The 21,611-nt window shown below is 45.9% G+C and overlaps 2 protein-coding genes across 2 annotated transcripts; one reads left to right on the top strand and one right to left on the bottom strand.

Annotated features, from left to right (window-relative positions):
- Positions 1 to 2,844: 2,844 nt before the first annotated feature.
- LOC311233433 (cilia- and flagella-associated protein 263-like) lies at positions 2,845 to 3,849 on the top strand (the record flags this gene model as incomplete). The annotated part of the gene is made up of 1 exon (XM_084320401.1): positions 2,845 to 3,849. One exon carries the CDS (start codon positions 2,845 to 2,847, stop codon positions 3,847 to 3,849), a length of 1,005 nt encoding a protein of 334 aa, XP_084176527.1.
- A 2,596-nt stretch (positions 3,850 to 6,445) lies between these two features.
- sumf2 (sulfatase modifying factor 2) lies at positions 6,446 to 19,532 on the bottom strand. The gene is made up of 9 exons (XM_084320182.1): positions 19,349 to 19,532; positions 19,087 to 19,237; positions 18,779 to 18,893; positions 18,116 to 18,160; positions 17,814 to 17,964; positions 8,132 to 8,187; positions 7,927 to 8,011; positions 7,305 to 7,446; positions 6,446 to 6,919 (listed from the first exon to the last, which is right to left on the bottom strand). Exons 1-9 carry the CDS (start codon positions 19,401 to 19,403, stop codon positions 6,817 to 6,819), a joined length of 903 nt encoding a protein of 300 aa, XP_084176308.1. The 5' UTR covers positions 19,404 to 19,532; the 3' UTR covers positions 6,446 to 6,816.
- Positions 19,533 to 21,611: the final 2,079 nt, after the last annotated feature.

The raw sequence follows: 21,611 nt of genomic DNA, 5'->3' as shown, positions 1-21,611 counted from the left end.
GTCTTTCTCGGTGTCTTCCACTTCAGGCTCTGACCGCATCGGCATGCGAGACAGGGCGTCTGCGTTCTGGTTGAGTCGGCCAGGTTTGTATTGCACCACGAAGTCGTACTCCGCGAGCTGAGCGTTCCAGCGCTGCTCCACTGCTCCCAGGTTGGCCGTGCCGAGGTACCTCAGCGGGTTGTGGTCGGTGATCACGGTGAACTGGGAGTACATCAAGAGGTCTCTGAACTTCTCAGTGATCGCCCACTTCAGGGCGAGGAGCTCCAGCTTGAACGCACTATAATTTTGGTCATTCCTTTCGGACCCACGCAGACCTCGGCTCGCAAAGGCGATGACTCGCTCCACGCCCTCTTGTTTCTTACTTAGTACCGCTCCCAGTCCCAAGTAACTCCCGTCCGTGGTCACTATGAAGGGGAGCTGGAGGTCGGGGTAGGCCAGCACCGGAGGCATCAAGAGGCACTCCCGCAGATGGTCGAAGGCCGTCTGACACTGCGGAGTCCACTTGAAGGCCTCGGGCCGGCCTTTGGCGAACCCCTTTTTTTCTTTCCCCATCAGGGCGTGCAGTGGTTGGGCCACCTGGGCGAAGCGGGGCACGAACCGCCGATAATAGGACAGGAACCCGATCACCTGCCTCACTTCCTTCGCTGAGCGTGGCGCCGGCCAGTCCTCCAACGCCTTCACTTTGTCGGCGTCGACCTGTATGCCGGCTGCGGAGACGATGTGTCCCAGGAACTTGACCTCGGTCTTCAGAAGGAAGCACTTCCGGGGCTTGAGTTTGAGCCCATGCTCCCGAAGCCGTCCAAACACCAGGTCCAACTTCTGACAGTGGCTCTCGAAGTCACTGGCGAACACCAAGACGTCGTCTAGATAGACAAGTAGGACGTCGAAGGCCAAGTCTCCCAGCACTGCGGTCATCAACCGCTGGAATGTCGATTGATTGATTGAATTGATTGATTGAATTGATTGAAAAGTTTATTAACAGATTGCAGAATGGGTACAGTACAGTACATCTCAATACATACAATTGTTAAGGGGATGCAGACCAGAGAAAGACTTTCGTCTTGTTTCCACCAGGGTCCCCCATTTTCAATTCATCATAACATATATGACATACATGACATACAGATAGACAGTACTGCTACATCTATACATTTATGACATATCAGATTTGCAAATACAGTACTGTTTGTGATACAAAAGTGTCCAGAAAAGGAGTGTATATACATTTGGCGTAGAAACTGTACATTGGAGGAGGTTGGTGGGGTGGGGTTGGGTGGGTTGGGTGAGGGCTGTACATTGGAGGTGGGGGGGGGGGGGGGGGTTGGGTAGGGGACACACACACATTTTACACTGTACATTGGAATGTTGACAAAGCCTTACTTGGTCATTTACTGTACAACTAGGTTAGGACATTTGTAGGGGCCAGTTTCGAATTGCAGTCTCACGTAGGTGTTTTTTGAGAGTGTTTTTGAAGGTGGGTAGTGATTCACATTCCTTTACAGCTTTAGGCAGGGCGTTCCACATTGATGTGGCATAATTGCGAAACGTGTTTAGTCCCTTGTTTGAGCCGAATCTGGGTTTTACATGATTTGTGGAGCTCCCTCTGGTGTTGTGATCGTGGTATTCACTGACCTTTGGGAAGTATTTTGACATGTACATGGGTACCTTGGTCGCGTAGTGTATCTTGTAGACCAGGCCCATTGCAAGTTGCTGTACTCTGTCGTCTACTCTAAGCCATCCTAGGTTGTCAAAGTGGGCAGGGGTGAGGTGGGTTCTAGGAGTCAGGTCAAGTAGTAGTCTGACTAGCTTGTTTTGAGATGTTTGTAATTTGTTTTTTAGTGCCTTTGAGGTGCTTTGGTACCATGAGGTGCAAGCATAGTCGTAGTACCCTCGCTGGTGCGTTACACAGCCCAAAGGGCATACGGGTCCACTGGTAGAGGCCGAAGGGCATCGTGACGGCCGTCTTCTCTTGATCTTCTTCTTTCACCGCCACCTGGAAGTAGCCGGCGGTGAGGTAGAGCGAGGAGAAGATCTTGGCCTGCCCCAAGGCGTCTAGGGACTCCTCGATACGAGGTAGGGGGTACGCATCCCGGTGCGTCACGTTATTGAGGCGGCGGTAGTCACAGCAGAACCGCACGGAGCCGTCCTTCTTTATGACGATCACGGCTGGAGACGCCCACGGACTGCAGCTGTCTACCAGAACACCCTGGTCCACCAGGTCTTGTACGTGCCGCTTTATCTCTTGGAACACGTGGGGCGGTATTCGGCGATGCCGTTGCTTGACCGGGGGTGCGTTACCGGTGGGGACGTAGTGAGTGACAGTGGAAACTAGTTAATATGTCTTTGTGCACAAAGGGGAGATAAAAGGCAAGTCAGCACTTCTGAATAATAGCCACATATTCAGGGTGCTACATCAAGATCTTAAGCTGTTTTGCTCCAACCACTGTGTGGCCTGCTGCCAACTGCCACACCAACTGCCACATTATTATGCAGCTGAGAAATCTCTGACATCACAGATATGCACATTTTCAGATGACTCAGTTCAGTGAGGGTGAATATTGTGAGAGGAGAATTGGAAGAATGCGCCAATAGGAGAATTAGAGACATAGATCCTATTAATATAAGTCCACATAGCTAGGAAACAATGCTAAACACTGAAAAAGGCCATTTATAAGATAGTTCCCCTAATATAATAATAATAAAATAATTAATTCGAACATTGTGATATATAAATTGTATAATTAATTCGAACATTGTGATATATAAATTGTATAATTAATTCGAACATTGTGATATATAAATTGTATAATAATAATTAGGATGCATTTAAATTTGATTAGCCCCATGCAGGATATTAATGTGACCGGCGACCCGACTCAGATGAGAGAAGGCAGCAAGGTGATCACACAAGAAGACAAGAAACTACTTTCCGAACGCGTCCAGCTACTGAAGCAGACGAATGCAGTCCTCCAGGGGAATAGCATGTTTGAGCGGTTTCTCAGTCGCCTGGATCCCCGGGTCTTTGAGCCCCAGGAGGGGGATGACCTGATGTGTGTCTCCATGATTGAGCAGTTGACCCTGGAGCAGAAGTGTTATGTGGCACAAAGAGAGATGGAGGAGACGCTGAAAGATCTGGAAAAGATTAAGAGAACACAGGTAAAAGATAAGTTGAACAACAAGGTAACTGTAAATCAGGACGTGGCCGAGATCCAACTGGCAGAACTCAGGAAAGCCAGGAATGAGTTTGAACGAGATGTAATGCGGGAGAGGAAAGGAGCGGGAGCTGACTGGGTCCTCCTCCTCTACTTTGAGAACAAGAAGAGAGCGAAGGACACAGAGCTGGTGAAGCTGGGTCAGAAGGGCATGGCGCTGAAGATCCATGTCAGAAAGCTGCAGCTGCCGCTCAGACAGAAAGCACAGGTGGCCGAAGACATGACCACTGAACTGGACTTCAAGCTGTTGAAGTATGAAAACAGAAAGTGTCTGCAGCGAATTGACAAGCAAAACCATGAGCTATCACAACTCAAACTACAGGCTGTTTACGACCAGGTGCAAGCACTTAAATCTTACAAGAAGAAGCTTGAGAACACGACGTATGAGTCAGAACAGCTGAGCAGTGACATCAGCAACAAGACGAAGATGCTGGAGAAGATGGAAACGGAGTTTCTGCAGGTTGAAGAGCAGCGTTCGAAGGCGGAGGTCCTAACCAGGAAGCTGCGCAGCCAGGTGGGGACCGACGTGCCCGAGATGCTCGACTACTACCAGCTCAAGGACAAACACAGCAAGCTGGAGCGCAGCGTCCGAACCATGGAGAGGAAGGTCAAGATCAGACAACTCTTCAGCCATTGAGGTTCATAGAAAATATTTGATTGGCACCACTGCTGTACAAGTCTTTTTTTCACATGAGAGACACAACAACACAATAATAATACATAAGACATCACAGGACAGAAACGTATTGCAATAATGACAAGACAATAGAGATAAAATAGAATAAATAAAATTAAAACAGAAATAAAAATTGTATTATATTGATAGACATTACAAAAGAGATTCCTAATTACAACAATAATTGTTCCCCCAAGGGCTGTCTACTATTAACAAACCTAAAACATGTTAGCCATTGTAGGTCATTCACCAGGTAAGAGCGAAATAGTAAATTATAGGCACAACTCCCAATATCAGTAACGGGTCTATTGTTCTAAGAATAACATTTGTCTAAGAGCCCAATAGCCAGCAAGGCCACTGGACTGGAGACCAGAAGCAGAGCAGCCATTATAGTGCTAGTAAATTAAATTAATTGTATCACTCTATCAAGTTGCCCCATGGCATGAAATTATTCATTCATATTAATTCAAGTATTTGCATGTGAGTGAAAGGTACATGCATCGTTTCAAATATTGTATTGCCACCAGTGCTGTGCTTATTTACATTTATACAACTGGTTACAAATCAAACAAAGTATTTTAAACAAGTGTTTTCTCACTCAATTATCAAGTTGCCCCATGACATGAAAGGGATTCAAGTATTCGCATGAATGCAAGGTACATACATAATATTTTATTGCCTCCACTGCTGCCCCCCCCCCCCTCCCAGTTTCTATTATAGACAGTTTCACTGGGATTCTGCTAAGGGACAGTTTGGACCCAAATGTATTTCCTGTCAACTACTGCATTAGTAAACATTGCAACAGGAAATACACTTGGGTCCCCAGTGTTCGAGTCCGAGTCCAAGTCACCAAAGAAGAGCCCTAGTCTGAGTCCAAGTCATCAAGGTTGAGTCCACTCCACGGCAGTCAAAGAGCTGACATACAAATAAAAAAAGGTCTACATTAAACATAAATGACAGGGCGGTCAGGTGGCGTAGCGGAGATTGCGTTCGTCACCAACACCGGAGATGCTGGGTTCGCATGTTCGAATCCAGCTCCCGGCGTTGTCACCAGCTTGGCTGGCCGCTCACACTAATACAATTGCCAGTATTAGAGGGTGGGAAAGCTGGCGGGTGGGCCCTGGGCGTTGTGGACAGCGACCCCTACAGTTCGGTCGGGGCGCCTGCACAGCGAGGGTAGGATCTGGAGAGAGGTAGTGCGGCCTCCCACACGTTACACTCTCCCAGTGAGAATCTGCGCGGCCAGGCTGGCTGCCGGCAGACTGCACATGCGTCGGAGGAAAGCATGTGACAGTCTCCGGCCTCTCGGACCAACAGTAGGGGAAAGTGCGCAACAACCAGGAAGGGTGGGATGGGAGAAAAATCGGAAAAAGATAATAATAAAATAAAAACATAAATGACACAGCGGTCACCATTTCAAAGGGAGTTTATTTACTATGTGACACAATAGCCAAACAAATGCACTAGCCATCAATATCTTATGACAAATGATTAAGGCCTATTACAAAAAAAGAGTCAAAATGCAGTCAATGCTTGAGTCCAAGTCCACGTCATCAGTGCTCAAGTCCAAGTCGAGTCACGAGTCCTAAAAATCAGTCCAGGACTCGGACTGGAGTACTACAACACTGACACACACCTCTTCTAAATAAGCTAAAAACCTAAATGACAAGCAAGCAAGCTGACTTGCTCAAGAGACTGAGTTATTTGGACTGATATGTCATTATTTCTGTTGAACAGGAAGAAGGCGATGGAGTCATGAGAAATTATGTTATGATTTTCTTTTTAGGTCATGATCATAATGAGAATAACTCATTGTTAACATTAACATGCTCTATGAAAGACATTCACTTTACTACCTTGCAGAGATTATTTTATTTATTTGTTACCTTTTAATTTGCCTTGTTAAGAATCGTTACACATCGTTTTGTTAACCGTTGAGGAAATCCACCCGATACTTCCTTTTGTATTACCTGGCTCACCCTACACTTCTGTATTCCAATGAACTTCAAAGGGAGAAAGGGGGGAGAGAGAGAGAGAGACTACTGGTATAAAACACAAGGTTCCAGCTCTGGTCCCAATGTAAAGTTGCCTAAACATTTGAATTCCTTCCTGAATAATTTACATTTGGCCACACAATGTTTTAAAAATGTCTCATATCCACCATCCTAAAACAAGGTGTAGAATACAGATTCCTATAAAAGTGACCCGTTTGTAACATTCTAATATTTTATCCCTTCCCCAGATAATTGATGAAATCCCTTGATTTTCCATCTAGACTACACCTCTCGAAATGCCATGATGTTCCAAAAACTGCACGACCAGTGTGGGAACAGACACAGCAAACAGCAGCCCCAATTTATTCCGCAATTGGCTTATTTCTCTATAGAAATCAGATTTTTCAGTAGAGTGTAAATTATGCATGAAAAGCAACAGGGTGTGTGGGTGTGTGTGCATGCGTGCATGTGTAGCAGCTCTCAGGGGCTACAGCATGTAATACTGATGGTATCACAATCCATGGGACAATGATAGACTGCATTTAGTGTAAATTTAAACATGATCACATTTAACCTTTTTTAATCACAATTATAGAAAAAAAATAAGGTTTCTGTGAAGTCTCCACAGGAGAAGTAGTCCATAATCTAATAAAAATCTATGCTCACACAAGGTTTAAGGTATAATCTTGTGGTCCCTATTTTTCCTCCAGCATTCTGTCATCGTGAACACAATTAAGATTCCATGAACACTTCCATAATCTAATAATAAACTACACTCACAAAAATGTTTGTGCTCATTCTCCTAATCCCTGGTATGAGCATTAGAATCTCGTGGTCATCAGATTCATTACTTTAATCAGTAGCACAATCTTCAGCATAAACCTAAACACAAATGAGGATCTTCCTCATCCTCTTCTTTGTGTACTTTTTCTTATTAGAGTTCCGTTTTATCCTTCTTCTTCTCTTGTTTGTGTCCATCGCTGGCAACACACCTGAACCCCAGGTTATCAGAAGCAGAGTCTGGAGTGTTTCCCATCCTGCAGAATGCAAAAACACAACCATTAGTTAGTCAGGACTGTTGTGTATATATGTATGTATAATTTTATTAATCCCCTTGGGGGAAATCAGTCCTCTGCATTTGATTCATCCTAACTATTTAGGAGCAGTGTGCAGCCACACAGTGCCCATGGACCACCTCCAGTTGTTAATGCCAGTACCATGGTAAAGGGCAATGGCAGGATATACCTGCCATGCATGGGGGACCACTGCGTCACTATGCAGCTATATGAATATATATATATATATATATATATATATATATATATATATATATATATATAATAATATAATATATAATATATATATATTATATGTAGCTGTATGGTTAATACTCTGTGAAAACGCACATCGCTAGTAACTGACCTGGTAGTGATCCGTGCTTTGTGATTGGCTGATCCATCTGCGGTGTCGAGCCAAGAAGCGCCGCGTAGGACATACATTGGTTGTGCTCCAGGAAAGCGTGAGGATGTCCACTCCCATGCGTTTCCCATCATGTCATACAGTCCTATGGGAAGAGTTTACAGCACTGTTATGATAGAAATATAATACACTCACAAAAGTGTAGATTAGAACTATATTATATGTACATTATCTGTCCTGCTTGGTATTCTATGTATCCATTCACTGTATGCATCTGCAACATGTCCTTTCTCACATGTTTCAGTTCAATTTCAATAGCCAACTAGTACTACACCTTTGTCTATTAAATACGAATGTACTGTGGTGACAAACAGTCTGAGCATTTAAGTAACATTTAAGTAACATTTAAGTAACATTTAAGTAAATGGAAACACCCCCCACTGCATAAAAGTCGACCGGTATGGAGGCAAAGTGAATAAGGCGAAGGACCTTGGACGGCTCAATCTAGATTTGTGAACACCAACAAGTGTCTTCCAAAGCCAAGTCTTCACAATGTATTCAGCTCCTTTTGTTGCCCAGGTTTGGTATGTGTGTAGTGCAGAGAGCTAGTCTCCAGGATAGTTACCATAGCTGTTCTGAGGAGGGAAGGCTGTAACAGGGGAGATACCGTGGTAGCCATCTTCTGCAGTATCTCCACCAGGAAACAGTCCCTAATACACATGCAAAACAACAAACTCTTTATTACGTTGTCATTACGTTATCATGGTGTAAGGTAAGTACACTGAAGCTGCTACTGCCAGTAGTGGTGTGTATCATATCAGTGGGCTGACCTGCCATAGGTTGGTGCGGTTGGACTGGAACTTGTTCCCCCAAGGATACGTCCTACCTGCAACACAGTGGTGAGATTAGAGGAGAAGAGATTACCCCAAGCCACACTTCATCAACCTTTATTTATTCTCGAAAAGATTTATTCCCTCATTTTCAATGTCGTCGAGACTTTACAGACATTTCAATGCACACATTTCTACAATATAACAATAATAAATATGAATAACTATATAGTATAAAATGAACATAGGCATAAAATCAGCACACAGATTGACAGAATAAAAAACAATGCATAAATTGCAGACATAACAGCCTTGGTCTATTAGCAGATGTAGACTAGTTTTCCCTCTCATAACCTGCACTACAAATAAAATAATAGTCCTCGACCTCAACTAAATAAATTCTTAGTTGACGGATTTTGTTAACACTTCAGTCAATCCTCCTTCCAATTTGCAGCTCCCAGCAGGAACGAGATGCAAAAGACTTTGAAAATGGACAAATTGATTCTCCTCACTACTTTTAGTAGTTGTTTACACACACCTGTAACTGTCACCCAGCCTTTTAACTGTAATGTGACTGTTCTGCTTCATGTATTACATACTGTTGTGAAGGGCCAGATTAAACCGAATATATATATTTATTTATATATATATATTTAATTGTATTTGTATATTCTCTAATATTCCCTGATATCCCTTGTATATTCCTTGTACAATATGCATTGAATATCCATTCTAGCCTACTGAACATCCCATAATAGTCTCCATTCTACTATTGGTCGAGACCTTGGTGCCAGGCTGCCATACCCCTCAGACCCAGTTCAAACGTACCGCTCGACATGTACGAACAAGTCCTAGTTCCGCGTAGGAATTTGGCTACCGCACCACTAATGGGACTATTTGTTCATAGTGCGTATATATACTGCGCTACTAAAGTAGGACTTTCTTTTCAGTCCAGTTTCTTACCCTCCAATAGAGTCACAGACGTAAAGCCTCCCCGCGATGCCACGTGTGGGAGTAAGGCCAAGTTCGCCTACCATCGGTATTGAGACATCGTGTATATTAATATTTGAATAGTCATATTTGGCACTATATCGTCGAGTTGGACGTAGTCTATTAAGCTAATAATAGTCTGTTAATATATAGTGCTTCGTGCGGTGAGAATACTACCGTAGTCAGTACCCCATCGTTTCGGGCAGAGAACTGGCTGCTTACCCAGGGTGGTTGACCCTATGTGAAGCTGCACCCGAGGAGCCCCAGAGCCGACGAGCGAGTGGACCTGTATACCGGATTATTCTACCGACGACAGCCCGCCTTCCCAGGCACGGATTATGCTTTGGATACTTTGATTATTCTATGGATAAAGACCCCCGACACTACCGTGTGTTGGAACCCCCCCCCTGGAGAGGACACAAGGTGAGGAGACGCTCTGCAAGACGAGGTCTCTCCACATCTCTCCCCCGTGGACCGGAGAGAGCCGGCCCACAAAGAGTCCACCTGCTTTCATCTGTGGTCCAAGGATCGCCGGCGCATTGAACGGCACTACAGTGGGTTCTCCTGGGATACCCTTGGCCGGACGAGGCAGCTGGATTCTACCCCCCCCCCCCCTCCTACTCCTGTCGGCTTACAATCGACCGGATTAACCCCCTCTAGTGTATCCAGCCTATAATCATTAAAGTATCATTGCTGTTATTCCTTAACTATTCCAGGTCGTATATTTACCACCTGCGCCTTCAGAGATTGGACATTATCTATTGATATACCGACGAATACTCCTTGCCATAAAAGTGCATACTATTTCAATTCATAAATGTAATTAAGTGATTAAGTGCTTATTCTACACACCATCACTGTGTAGGAAAATAAAGACCTGTTTCTAATTCGTACATTTGTGTTGGATCCGTTTCATCTACGTGAGAGTGTTCATGATAATATATTTATGCCGTGTACTGGGTGGCCGAATATTAAGTACAAAGGTAGTGGTAGTAAGTATCATATCTAGTAATACAGTCAGGGAATTGTACCCCTCAGTTACAATTGGTCCTTCGAGCCGGAGGGTAATTAGTGTAATATTAATATAGTGTTATTAATATTGAAATGGCCTATTATGAACACTCCACGAAACGATCCTCCTAACCAACGCCCGCAGCGCGAACGACGGCTCCCTCAGTACTTAGAGGCTTACGCTGTCAGTCAACAACCTAGTCTTCTACTAACAGTAAACGCGGTAAAACTAGAAAGTAAAAGTATGTCTAACCCCAACGCCCAGACTACCCCGACCATAGAGGCCCCTACGGGCTCTAATGTAACTGACCAAGTTCACGGTGGGGACCAGTGGGAACCAGACATGACTTCACACCCCGCCAGTACTGAAGAAGTAGTCCCCGATGAGTCCCGGGAGGAATACAACGCTACCGAGAGAGAACTCGGCACGGAAGAAGACGGGGAGAGCACCGTGGAGATAGAACTCCAAGGCTCCGCAAGGAGTACCCCGAGGGAAGGCTCCCCTATACAACCGCCTTCTCCCAGCGAGGCAGAGAGGACCCTACAGCAGGCCTTCCTCATCAGCCTGAACGCCGCTGCTGAACGCGACCGACTGCAGATCCAGCAGCGAAGCGAACACGAGCAGATACGTCTAGAAATAAGACGCATTCAGATGGAAGAGAATGTGGCCCGAGAACGAGCCGGTGCTCAACGGGACGCAGCGCGCGACAGACAGCAGTCGCAACTAATAGAACAGCTGATCAGACGGACAACACCCTCTCCCTCCGCCAGAGGCTCCAGGAACTCGTCTAGACACACCTCCAGGGCGGCATCCCCTAGCCGAGTAAACAACCCTGAACTTGACCAACAGACGAGGTCTATACCCCCCACAGACCACCTCCCCCCACCGGTCCAAGCGAGACCTAGCAACCGGGAAGGAGCAGCATATCCTGTGGAGAGGCTAAACCAGAGACTACAAGCACTGGATGACCTAACTGAAGACGAAGAGGAAGAGGAGGAGAACCGCGCCCGAAGACAGCACAGTACTCTACCGGACCAGGAGGTCCGGTACAGCCCAGGCTATACTCCCGCGGAGCTGCGCTACAGACCCCCGACTCTATACACGGGTGAGCAAGACGCACGACCCGCACCGAGGAACAGCACCTGGACAAGCGGGCCATGGTACACTGCCGGTACCAGCCCATACCAAGGAGCGGGAGGAGACTCGCCTAGGAGGCCTCTCCCCCAACGCTCGCCGATGTATCCACAGTCAGCGTCATACATTGGCACGCCTATGGTACCCGACTTCACCCAAGAGAACCGGGCCCAGTATACAGAACTCCGCATGTGTCTGGAGACCATGTTGGTGGATGTATTGGATGAACGCCACAAATACGCCATCCTACTGCAGCACTTAAAGGTGCCCCGCGCACATAATATAGCGCTCGCCTACGCGACTTCCACCACCCCATACACAGCAGCGCTGGTAGCATTGGACCAGAGGTATGGGCGCATATGGGATTACGTGATCCAGGAGATCCGACACATCGACCGCTTACCCCCAGCAATAGACAATCGAGCACTGGACGACCTGTCCATCAGAGTGCAGTCCCTGGTAGGGATGTTGGGAGCGCAAAGAGAGAAGGGGAAGTATGAACTTTACGCCAACTCAAATGTGGAAAGGATCCTGGAGAAGCTGCCGCCCGCTCGTCAGGAGCGCTTTAGGCGGCAGAGGGACCACAGAGACCCGAATGGCCCCGAACCGAACCTCCTCGATCTAGCAGACTTCCTGGCGAGAGAAGTCAGCAGCCTACGGCTAGATACATTCGGACGGAGCACCCCTGGCTCCAGAGAAGGAACCAGACGACTAAATGATGGAAGAAGATCGGTGACTGTGATGCACCAATCGGAGTCAGTACCGAGCAGCAGGAGCCACAGTACCCCCTCCAGAACGGAGAAGTGGAAGATAGTGTGCCCCTACTGTGAGAAAGAACACTGGCTAGCGCAATGTGACTCCTTCCCCAAGCTGAACGCGGAGGAAGCAGGTCAATGGATAAAGTCCAACAAGCGCTGTTTTCGCTGTGCGCGCTCACACATGGCAGCCGAATGCCGCTTAAAGAAAAGGTGCACCAAGTGCGATGGAGCCCATCTGGACATACTTCACGACAGTAACAGACGGCGCCCTTCACCTGCACCATCCAGCCGCAAAGCGAGCGTCATGTACATCGATCCCGCCAGCAGCAGTGGAGCCCGAGTACTCCTAAAAGTAGTGCGTGTGACACTAAGCTACCAGAATAAAGTCCTGGACACTTACGCCGTCCTCGATGACGGGTCAGAGAAGACCCTGCTGCTGGCCTCCGCTGCGGCCCAGCTAGGGCTGCGGGGAAGCGAAACCCAAATGACAATTCGGACAATAAGACGAGATTTGAAGACGATAAAGGGCGAGAATGTCATTCTCTATCGCAGCAAGCGGCCAGCCTGAGCGACGGTACCAGATTGCAGACGCTTTCACCAGCCAAGAAATAGGACTGTCGCGGTACACATACCCCGTCGCCAAGCTGATGGAGAAATATGCACATCTGCGCAAGTTACCGATCCCGCTCATAGACAATGCTATGCCGACCCTGTTGATAGGCTCCGACCATGCAGACCTCATTGTCCCGATAGACCGGGTTCATACCGGACCCCGAGGCTGTCCTGCAGCAGTCGAGACCCGTTTGGGATGGACTCTCCAAGGCCCGCTCGCCAAATCTCTCAACCGAAGTACAGCCACTAGATGTCTCCACTCCCGAGTCACAGAGGGAGAAACCGCACTCCTGCAACACGTAGAGCGGCTATGGAGCTTGGAACAAATGCCCTTTAAGAATGGAAAGAAAGACATTCGCTCTAAAGATGACATTTACGCCATTCACCTCCTCGAGACAGGGACCAAGAGAGTCCCGGTCAACGGCGTGTTGAGATACGCCACGCCACTCCTGCGGCGAGAAGGAATGCCTACTTTCCACGCCAAGACAGACGCCATAGAACGGTACCTGCTGAACACGGAGCGGCGCTTAGCCAAGAACCCCGCCCAAGAGAGTGTATACCGCGCTGAGATTGAGAAGCTCATCACAGCGGGACACGTCACAAAGATGGACATTAAAGAGGCTGACCAGACCACTGAATCGTGGTACGTGCCCCACCACAAGGTCCATCACAACGGTAAAGACCGCATAGTATTTAACTGCAGCTACCAGATCGGATCCCAAAATCTGAATAAAGAGTTACTGCCCGGTCCCACACTCGGCCCCTCCCTACTCGGCGTTCTACTCCGCTTCCGCCAGGAAAAGGTGGCCATCAGCGGGGACATTAAAGGAATGTTCCTGCAGGTGAGATTAGTAGAGGCGGACAAGCCCCTGTTACGGTTCCTATGGAGAGAGAAGCCAGGAGATGAGCACCCAGCCATCTACCAATGGGAAGTCCTCCCCTTCGGAACGACGTGCAGCCCCTGCTGTGCGACATTTGCACTACAGAAACATGTAGCAGAGGACCCAGCAGCGGACGAAGAGGTCCGACACAGCGTAAAGAACAGCTTCTACGTAGACAACTGTCTACAAAGCCTTTCAACCCAGGAAGAAGCCGAGGCTCTCCTGATTAAACTCCGCGCCTCATTGATCAAAGGCGGCTTTGATCTCAGGCAGTGGGCCAGCAGCGATCCGCAAGTACTGCGCAGCCTCTCCTCCGAGGACAAGGCAGCCAGCAGCGAGACCTGGATGGCTACAATCCCGGGAGAAGCCCAGGAGATGACCCTGGGATTGGTGTGGCGATTCAAAACAGATTCGCTTCACTACAGACACAAGCCCCTGACTACGGAGCAGGGAAGGCCGGCGGCGGCGCCGACCACCAGACGGAGTGTGTACACAACACTCGCCCGACAATATGACCCGCTAGGATGTATTCTACCGTACACCACCAGGGCAAAAATGATTGTACGAGCATTGTGGGACAAGGACCAGGGCTGGGACGACCCCATTCCCACACACCTTGCATCCACCTGGAGAGAGTGGGAGATGGAGCTCCACTCACTCCCAGGCGTTAATATGCGCCGAAGCTACTTCCCACCCACGGTGAGGCCAGAGACATGTAAAATGGACTTACACGTCTTCAGTGACGCCTCAGAGGTCGCATACGGATCAGTAGCCTACTTGCGGGCCCAAGACCAAGGGGGAGAGATCTACACAGCATTTGTCCTCGCCCGCTCGAGAGTAGCCCCACGCAAGCAACAGTCTATCCCACGTCTAGAGCTCTGCGCAGCCCTAGCCGGAGCGCACCTAGCCACGCTCATCCAACGTGAGCTCACCATACCGGTGTCTAGAACAATCCTGTGGTCAGATTCCACGACGGTACTCGCCTGGATCAAATCGGACTCATGCAAGTACAAAGTCTTCGTGGGAGTCAGAGTCACCGAGATTCAAGACTTAACCGAAGAGTTAACCGGAGAAACAGAGTGGCGCTACGTTGATACAAAACAGAACCCAGCTGACGTCATCACCCGGGGGATGCCCCTGGATGACCTCACCCGTCGCAATGTCTACAGTGACGGCCCCGCATTCCTAAGACTCCCGGAAGGACAGTGGCCCACGCCTATCCCGAGGGAAGCCAGTCAGGAGGAGGCTGAGAATAAGAAGCCTGTGTTCTGTGGATTGAGCACTGTTATCTCCGCAGACCCCAACACACTCCTGATGGGGCGGCTAGATCCCGCGTTACCCCAGACAATGTACCGGCCTGAAGAAGCGAACGGCCGACGAATGTGGAGGTACAGCCAAGTATTAGCCGACAAGTTTTGGAACAGTTTCCTACTGCACTACCTACCGTCTCTACAGACCCGCCAGAAGTGGGTAAAGGAGAGAGACAATTTGACAGAAGGAACAGTCGTCATGATTATTGATCAATCACTGCCCAGAGCTATGTGGCCGGCCGGCCGCGTAAGCAAAGTGCTCACCGGTGCCGACGGCAAGGTCCGAGCAGCTGAAGTGCTCGTCCAGGGTCGCACTTACACCCGTCCCGTGGCAAGGCTCATAGAACTGCCTCGACTCCCAGACACAATCGATGATGACCATGACCCTACAACCCTATGACTTTGTGAAGTTGACTGACCCCTACAGCAAACCCTTATGTGTAAATAGACAACGCGATTAATCTGTCTCCGTTTAACTGATTAGGTCTGGGACCTATTCAGGGGGTGGCTGTTGTGAAGGGCCAGATTAAACCGAATATATATATTTATTTATATATATATATTTAATTGTATTTGTATATTCTCTAATATTCCCTGATATCCCTTGTATATTCCTTGTACAATATGCATTGAATATCCATTCTAGCCTACTGAACATCCCATAATAGTCTCCATTCTACTATTGGTCGAGACCTTGGTGCCAGGCTGCCATACCCCTCAGACCCAGTTCAAACGTACCGCTCAACATGTACGAACAAGTCCTAGTTCCGCGTAGGAATTTGGCTACCGCACCACTAATGGGACTATTTGTTCATAGTGCGTATATATACTGCGCTACTAAAGTAGGACTTTCTTTTCAGTCCAGTTTCTTACCCTCCAATAGAGTCACAGACGTAAAGCCTCCCCGCGACGCCACGTGTGGGAGTAAGGCCAAGTTCGCCTACCATCGGTATTGAGACATCGTGTATATTAATATTTGAATAGTCATATTTGGCACTATATCGTCGAGTTGGACGTAGTCTATTAAGCTAATAATAGTCTGTTAATATATAGTGCTTCGTGCGGTGAGAATACTACCGTAGTCAGTACCCCATCGTTTCGGGCAGAGAACTGGCTGCTTACCCAGGGTGGTTGACCCTATGTGAAGCTGCACCCGAGGAGCCCCAGAGCCGACGAGCGAGTGGACCTGTATACCGGATTATTCTACCGACGACAGCCCGCCTTCCCAGGCACGGATTATGCTTTGGATACTTTGATTATTCTATGGATAAAGACCCCCGACACTACCGTGTGTTGGAACCCCCCCCCTGGAGAGGACACAAGGTGAGGAGACGCTCTGCAAGACGAGGTCTCTCCACATCTCTCCCCCGTGGACCGGAGAGAGCCGGCCCACAAAGAGTCCACCTGCTTTCATCTGTGGTCCAAGGATCGCCGGCGCATTGAACGGCACTACAGTGGGTTCTCCTGGGATACCCTTGGCCGGACGAGGCAGCTGGATTCTACCCCCCCCCCCCCCTCCTACTCCTGTCGGCTTACAATCGACCGGATTAACCCCCTCTAGTGTATCCAGCCTATAATCATTAAAGTATCATTGCTGTTATTCCTTAACTATTCCAGGTCGTATATTTACCACCTGCGCCTTCAGAGATTGGACATTATCTATTGATATACCGACGAATACTCCTTGCCATAAAAGTGCATACTATTTCAATTCATAAATGTAATTAAGTGATTAAGTGCTTATTCTACACACCATCGCTGTGTAGGAAAATAAAGACCTGTTTCTAATTCGTACATTTGTGTTGGATCCGTTTCATCTACGTGAGAGTGTTCATGATAATATATTTATGCCGTGTACTGGGTGGCCGAATATTAAGTACAAAGGTAGTGGTAGTAAGTATCATATCTAGTAATACAGTCAGGGAATTGTACCCCTCAGTTACACATACCATGTAATTTTATTTGGTTGTTTGTTTGATATGTGTTTTAATTATTTCCCTTACCTCTGTGATGTATTTATCATCTGTCTCATTTCTATTTTATTTTAATGAAATAAAATAATAAATGTAATTGCACAGCTTACATTGTCTGAAACGTTTGTTTTGTTAGTGCATCAAGTTATTGGCCACCATTGAACATTTGTTTCATTGTGAAAAGTTATGTTTGCTCTGTTTTCAAGGCTCCTTCAGTCTTCCCTGTCGTATTTCTCCATTCAGCTGCAGGACATTACCTCATCTCTCTAGGGTTCCTGCTGGTTTCAACAAGTTACAAAAGTAAAGATTTAAAGATGTACGACATGCTAGCAGAATTTTTCTTAACCTCAGGCTCAGACTGATGCTAGCTCAAGCTTGGTTGCTTGCTAGGTGCAGTTGCTAGCTGGGTGTTCTCCAATAAGTTCTCACCGGGGGTGGCAAGGTTAGTGATCAATGGTTCCATGGTTTATAAATATATGATTTATTTATTTTATGTCAGGGGGAAAACTGATTACCGTACTGCTTACATTGCAGCCCGGACATTTCCCCCCAAACACATTTAAATGTGAAACAGAAATCATAGCAACACAGAAGTAACTTCCTAATCAAAATACATGTATTAAGACCAATCATCAATCTATATTTAAGACTTTAAGACTTTGTAAGGCCTACAATTCTTATGATTCAATTTAAGACTTCTTAAGACTTTGAGACCCAGCGGGAACCCCGTTATCTGTTTAATATTATGCTTATTAATCTTTTGCTTATTATCTGTTTAATATTACACTTATGAATCTCTAAGTGACCTAAAAGGCTAAAACTAAGAGGTAATGACTATTTCTGGGCAACGATGGCCTTCAGTGTGATTTATATCTGTGTATTTTGAATGAACAAACACCATCCAATCCCCGTTTACCCAGCCCAGAGGCGTGGCGATCAAAATTCAGTGTGGATGACGTATTGCCAGTCTGATGAATATCAAAGCAGGAATTAAAGACATTAACAGTCGTACCCTGCAGCCCCCCGCGTGCAGCCTGCTCCCACTCCTCCTCCGTAGGCAGTCTCTTCCCATGCCAGCTGCAGAAGGCCTGGGCATCGTTCCAGCTCACCTGAACCACCGGGAAGTCTAAACGATCCCGAATCCCTGAGCCAGGCCCTGCAGGCTACACAACACAAGAGTAAGAGACTTGAAGAGGAACAATGAAAGCAGATGGGAGATGACAGAGCAGGTGGGGAGGGGGAGGTTAACACTGTGTGTGTGTGTGTACTGTATATAATGGAACATGTACTGGAGAAGTAGAACAATGACCTTACCTGTCTCCAAAACACCCGTTCTACAGGCAACCACCAAGGTGCAGACTGGTTGAGAAAGAAGAATCAATTAGGACAGCAATATGTGAAAAGTAATTTATTGTTTAAAATGTTTTATTGAATTCCATGCCTATTTTATTCTTTGTGTTATTTCCATGTTATGTGCTTTATATTATTCCTTAATATTGATGCTATGTTCCTATTATAAATCTTGATTTTATTTTATTTCTGTAAAAAGGGGTGACAGTGGCTCAGGAGGTAGAACGGTCGTCTGGTAATCTGAAGGTTCCTGGATAGATTCCAGCTCCTCCCGGCAGCGTGTCAAAGTGTCTTTGAACAAGACACTTAACCCCCAACCAATGAGCAGATTGGCACCTTGCATGGTTGCCTCCGCCGTCTGTGTGAATGTACGAGTGAATGGGTGAATGTGAGGCATAAATTGTAAAGCGCTTCAAATAAAAGCAATATATAAATGCAGTCCATTTAATTCCATTCAACTCTTTTTAAGGAAGTGTGCTTACAAATTGTATATATTATTTTCCTGGCACTCTTATCGAGAATCATCACAAACTATATAATCCATAATCCAAGTGTAGGCCTATTGTCACAGTGTGTAGCAAATAGCAAGATGTTCAGCAAAGTAGCTCCATGCTCTGGTCTGAATACCTCTATCTTCTCCGTAACTTTGCTCTTCAGCTCATCTGACACAAAATCTTGAAACACAAAGCTCCAACCAAATGTCTCTGCTTCGGTTTTGTACTTCTGTGCTCTCACAAAGTCTCTGTGTTGGATAAAGAGATAGCCATTACAAAGTAGTTCCATTTTGAAACATCAACCCTCAAATTCATTCATTCAATTTGTATTTCAACTTGACAATGAATTGAGGGCAAACTCTCATTCCCAATGCCATTGAGCATACATACATGATATTATACAAATCAAATTTAAAAAGGCCTGTATGTAAGGTTCCTCACCTGAAATCAGAATTTGTGACAGGGTACATGTCTATTTTGAAGGGGCCGACTGTCACGTCTTTAGTTGGCGACTCCCCATCCATCCCATCAGTCGATTTAGTTCCCATTGTCATCTTCCCTCCTGGAATGTCCACCATCCTCTCGTCAGCCTCTGGAAATGGGATGACACGTCACTGACTGGTCATCACTACCATATCATGTTCAGTTGCTGTTGATTCGTAACTTAAAACATACAATTATGTAGGTTCATCAGTCCCCTTACCTGCTAATGCTATGCAAAACACAGCAGAGATCCACAAAGCAATTTTGATACACATGTATGCTGCCTGGCAAAGTACATCAAATAGCAATTGGGTAGCAGTAATTAAATATTAAAGGCATTAGCTAAGAGTAAACATAATTTTTCAAACTTGACAATCTTCCTCGATTTCTAACGTCTCAGACGATCACTGGCGGACGATTTTTACTGTTGGACGAGAAACTAGTCAAGAGGTTCCGTCTCTTTGGTTCCGTCCGTCCATTTAATTTCTTTTTCTTCGTGTATGGAAGTTGGCAACGCAAAGTGTAGCATTACCGCCACCTACTGGATGCTTAATAAAGGAGTTCATTATTCAGAAACGAGGGGGGAAAGGTGGTAGACTCACAAGTCCCTGGCTGTCGCTGACGTTCAAACTAGTGCAACTGTTGACAAATATGACATCCTCAAAGTTTTATTTCTGGGATCATGCAAAAAATCTCTATTAGAATGTTTCCCCTGTCATAATGGGCTAATCTCAAGTTACATCTGATAGAATTTATGTTGAAATCCTGTGGACCCGACCCTGTAATATTCCCTTTGAAATATTGACATTGCCTGCTTCTTCAGATGGCTGTCACCCACCACAGCTCCCAACTCTCCCATGAGACATGCCTCAAAATACATGACCACATTCCCTCATGTCACAAAAACATATCCTATTACTTTTTAGACTGCAAATAATATGAACAGGTCTAGGACCTAAAGGCGGAATTTGCCCTTTTAATGTGTGTCTAGTCTAGCAATCAGATTATCAAAGATTCTAGCCCAAAATGTATTTAAACACAAAACACATATCGTCACTGCTTTTATATCATTGAGTTTAAATGCTTTTAATGCACACAATCAAGCATCACCGTGTGCTTTGCTCATCAATCTATGTTTGGTAGATTAATCGAAAGTCTTGAGGTTCAAATATATGAACTTCTATATTCCATTATCTTGGGACAGGTTAGTGCAGGGGTCAGCAACCTTTACTATCAAAAGAGCCACTTTTCCCCTCCAACAAAATAAAATGCTCAGGGAGCCGCACAACCCATTTACCCTTAAAATGAAGATAAGTGTATAACGTTTTATATATCCCCAAGCATACCCAACATATAGCATAAAACGCCTGACAATTGCATACCCAAAGTAATTTGCGATTTATTATACTTATAGCAGTTTGTTGCATTAATGGAATTATAAAGCAACAAAAAGAAAATGTTTGACTTTTTATTGCCGTTTTAACCTGTTATAACAAAGGAAAACCTCAAACTCTTATGAAGAGGAGAAAAAATACTGGCTGTGTAGACCTATTTTTAAATAAAACACAGAAGAGACGACAAAACACTGGTGTCTGTAGACAGACTTTGAAATAAAACCCTGAACTATTCAGGTATATTTGAGTCCTTCCCTTATTTGTGGAACATTTATAAAATAAAAAGTAGTCTACTTTTAAAAAAGACCACCATGTGTAGACTTACTTTGAAATAAAACACAGAAAAGGATAAAAAACACTGGCATCTGTAGAACTACTTTGAAATAAAACCCTGAACTATGCAGCTCTATTTGAGTCCTTCCCTTATGTGGAAAATCTATCAAATAAAAAGTAAATTTTTCGTTCGCAAATTTCGCACCACATATCAGGCATACAGGTAAGCCGGCATCGTTAGTCGTGAAAGCAAATTAATCTGTCCACGCTGAATTAAAGTTTTAAACCCTCTATTTTCCTCACTTTTTTTGGTTTTATCCATGGTTAGCTTACTGGGGGGTCAGAAACTCAAGATTAGCCACTTGCTGACGGCAGGGTGTACGTACTGTATATTTTAGTTGATGAAATATTTTTGTTGACCAAATATTTTTTCATTTCAGTGTCACAGTATGACATCGATCTCCAAAATAAGAGAACAAAAAAGGTTGCCGACCTGCCTATTCTTTAATTGGAGCCGAAGAGTACTGCCGAGTGCTTCCGCGTTTTCCCCGATTGGCTGCGACACGCCCTGCGGCAGCCGCAGAGCTTGCGGCATTATGTAGCCGTAATCCCAGATGTTTTTCCATCGACGCTTAGCTCAACTGGTACGCCGCCGTGCTGTGGAGCCTGCGGTGCGGTTGGTCACAAGTTCGAATCACTTACATTTCTTTTTTGCTCTTCTTTTTTACGTTTATCATCTCTCGCTATAAACGTGCATTCTTCCGCTGGTTAAGTTTAGGCATTCTTTCGGAGTTGGTTAAGGTTAGGGTTAAGTTA

Source organism: Notolepis coatsorum (genome assembly GCF_963971535.1).
Source record: "Notolepis coatsorum genome assembly, chromosome: 8".
Lineage (NCBI taxonomy): Eukaryota > Metazoa > Chordata > Actinopteri > Aulopiformes > Paralepididae > Notolepis > Notolepis coatsorum.
Note: the sequence above shows the minus strand (reverse complement) of the source record. Positions and strands in the feature narration are given on the sequence as shown.

Excerpts from the sequence above, each read along its gene's own strand:
- sumf2 (XM_084320182.1), bottom strand. The coding sequence starts at position 19,403 with ATGTGTATCAAAATTGCTTTGTGGATCTCTGCTGTGTTTTGCATAGCA. Across the intron at positions 19,238-19,348 it reads GTTTTGCATAGCATTAGCAG|AGGCTGACGAGAGGATGGTG; the intron begins GTAAGGGGACTG and ends TCCCATTTCCAG. Across the intron at positions 8,012-8,131 it reads ACCGCACCAACCTATGGCAG|GGACTGTTTCCTGGTGGAGA; the intron begins GTCAGCCCACTG and ends CATGTGTATTAG.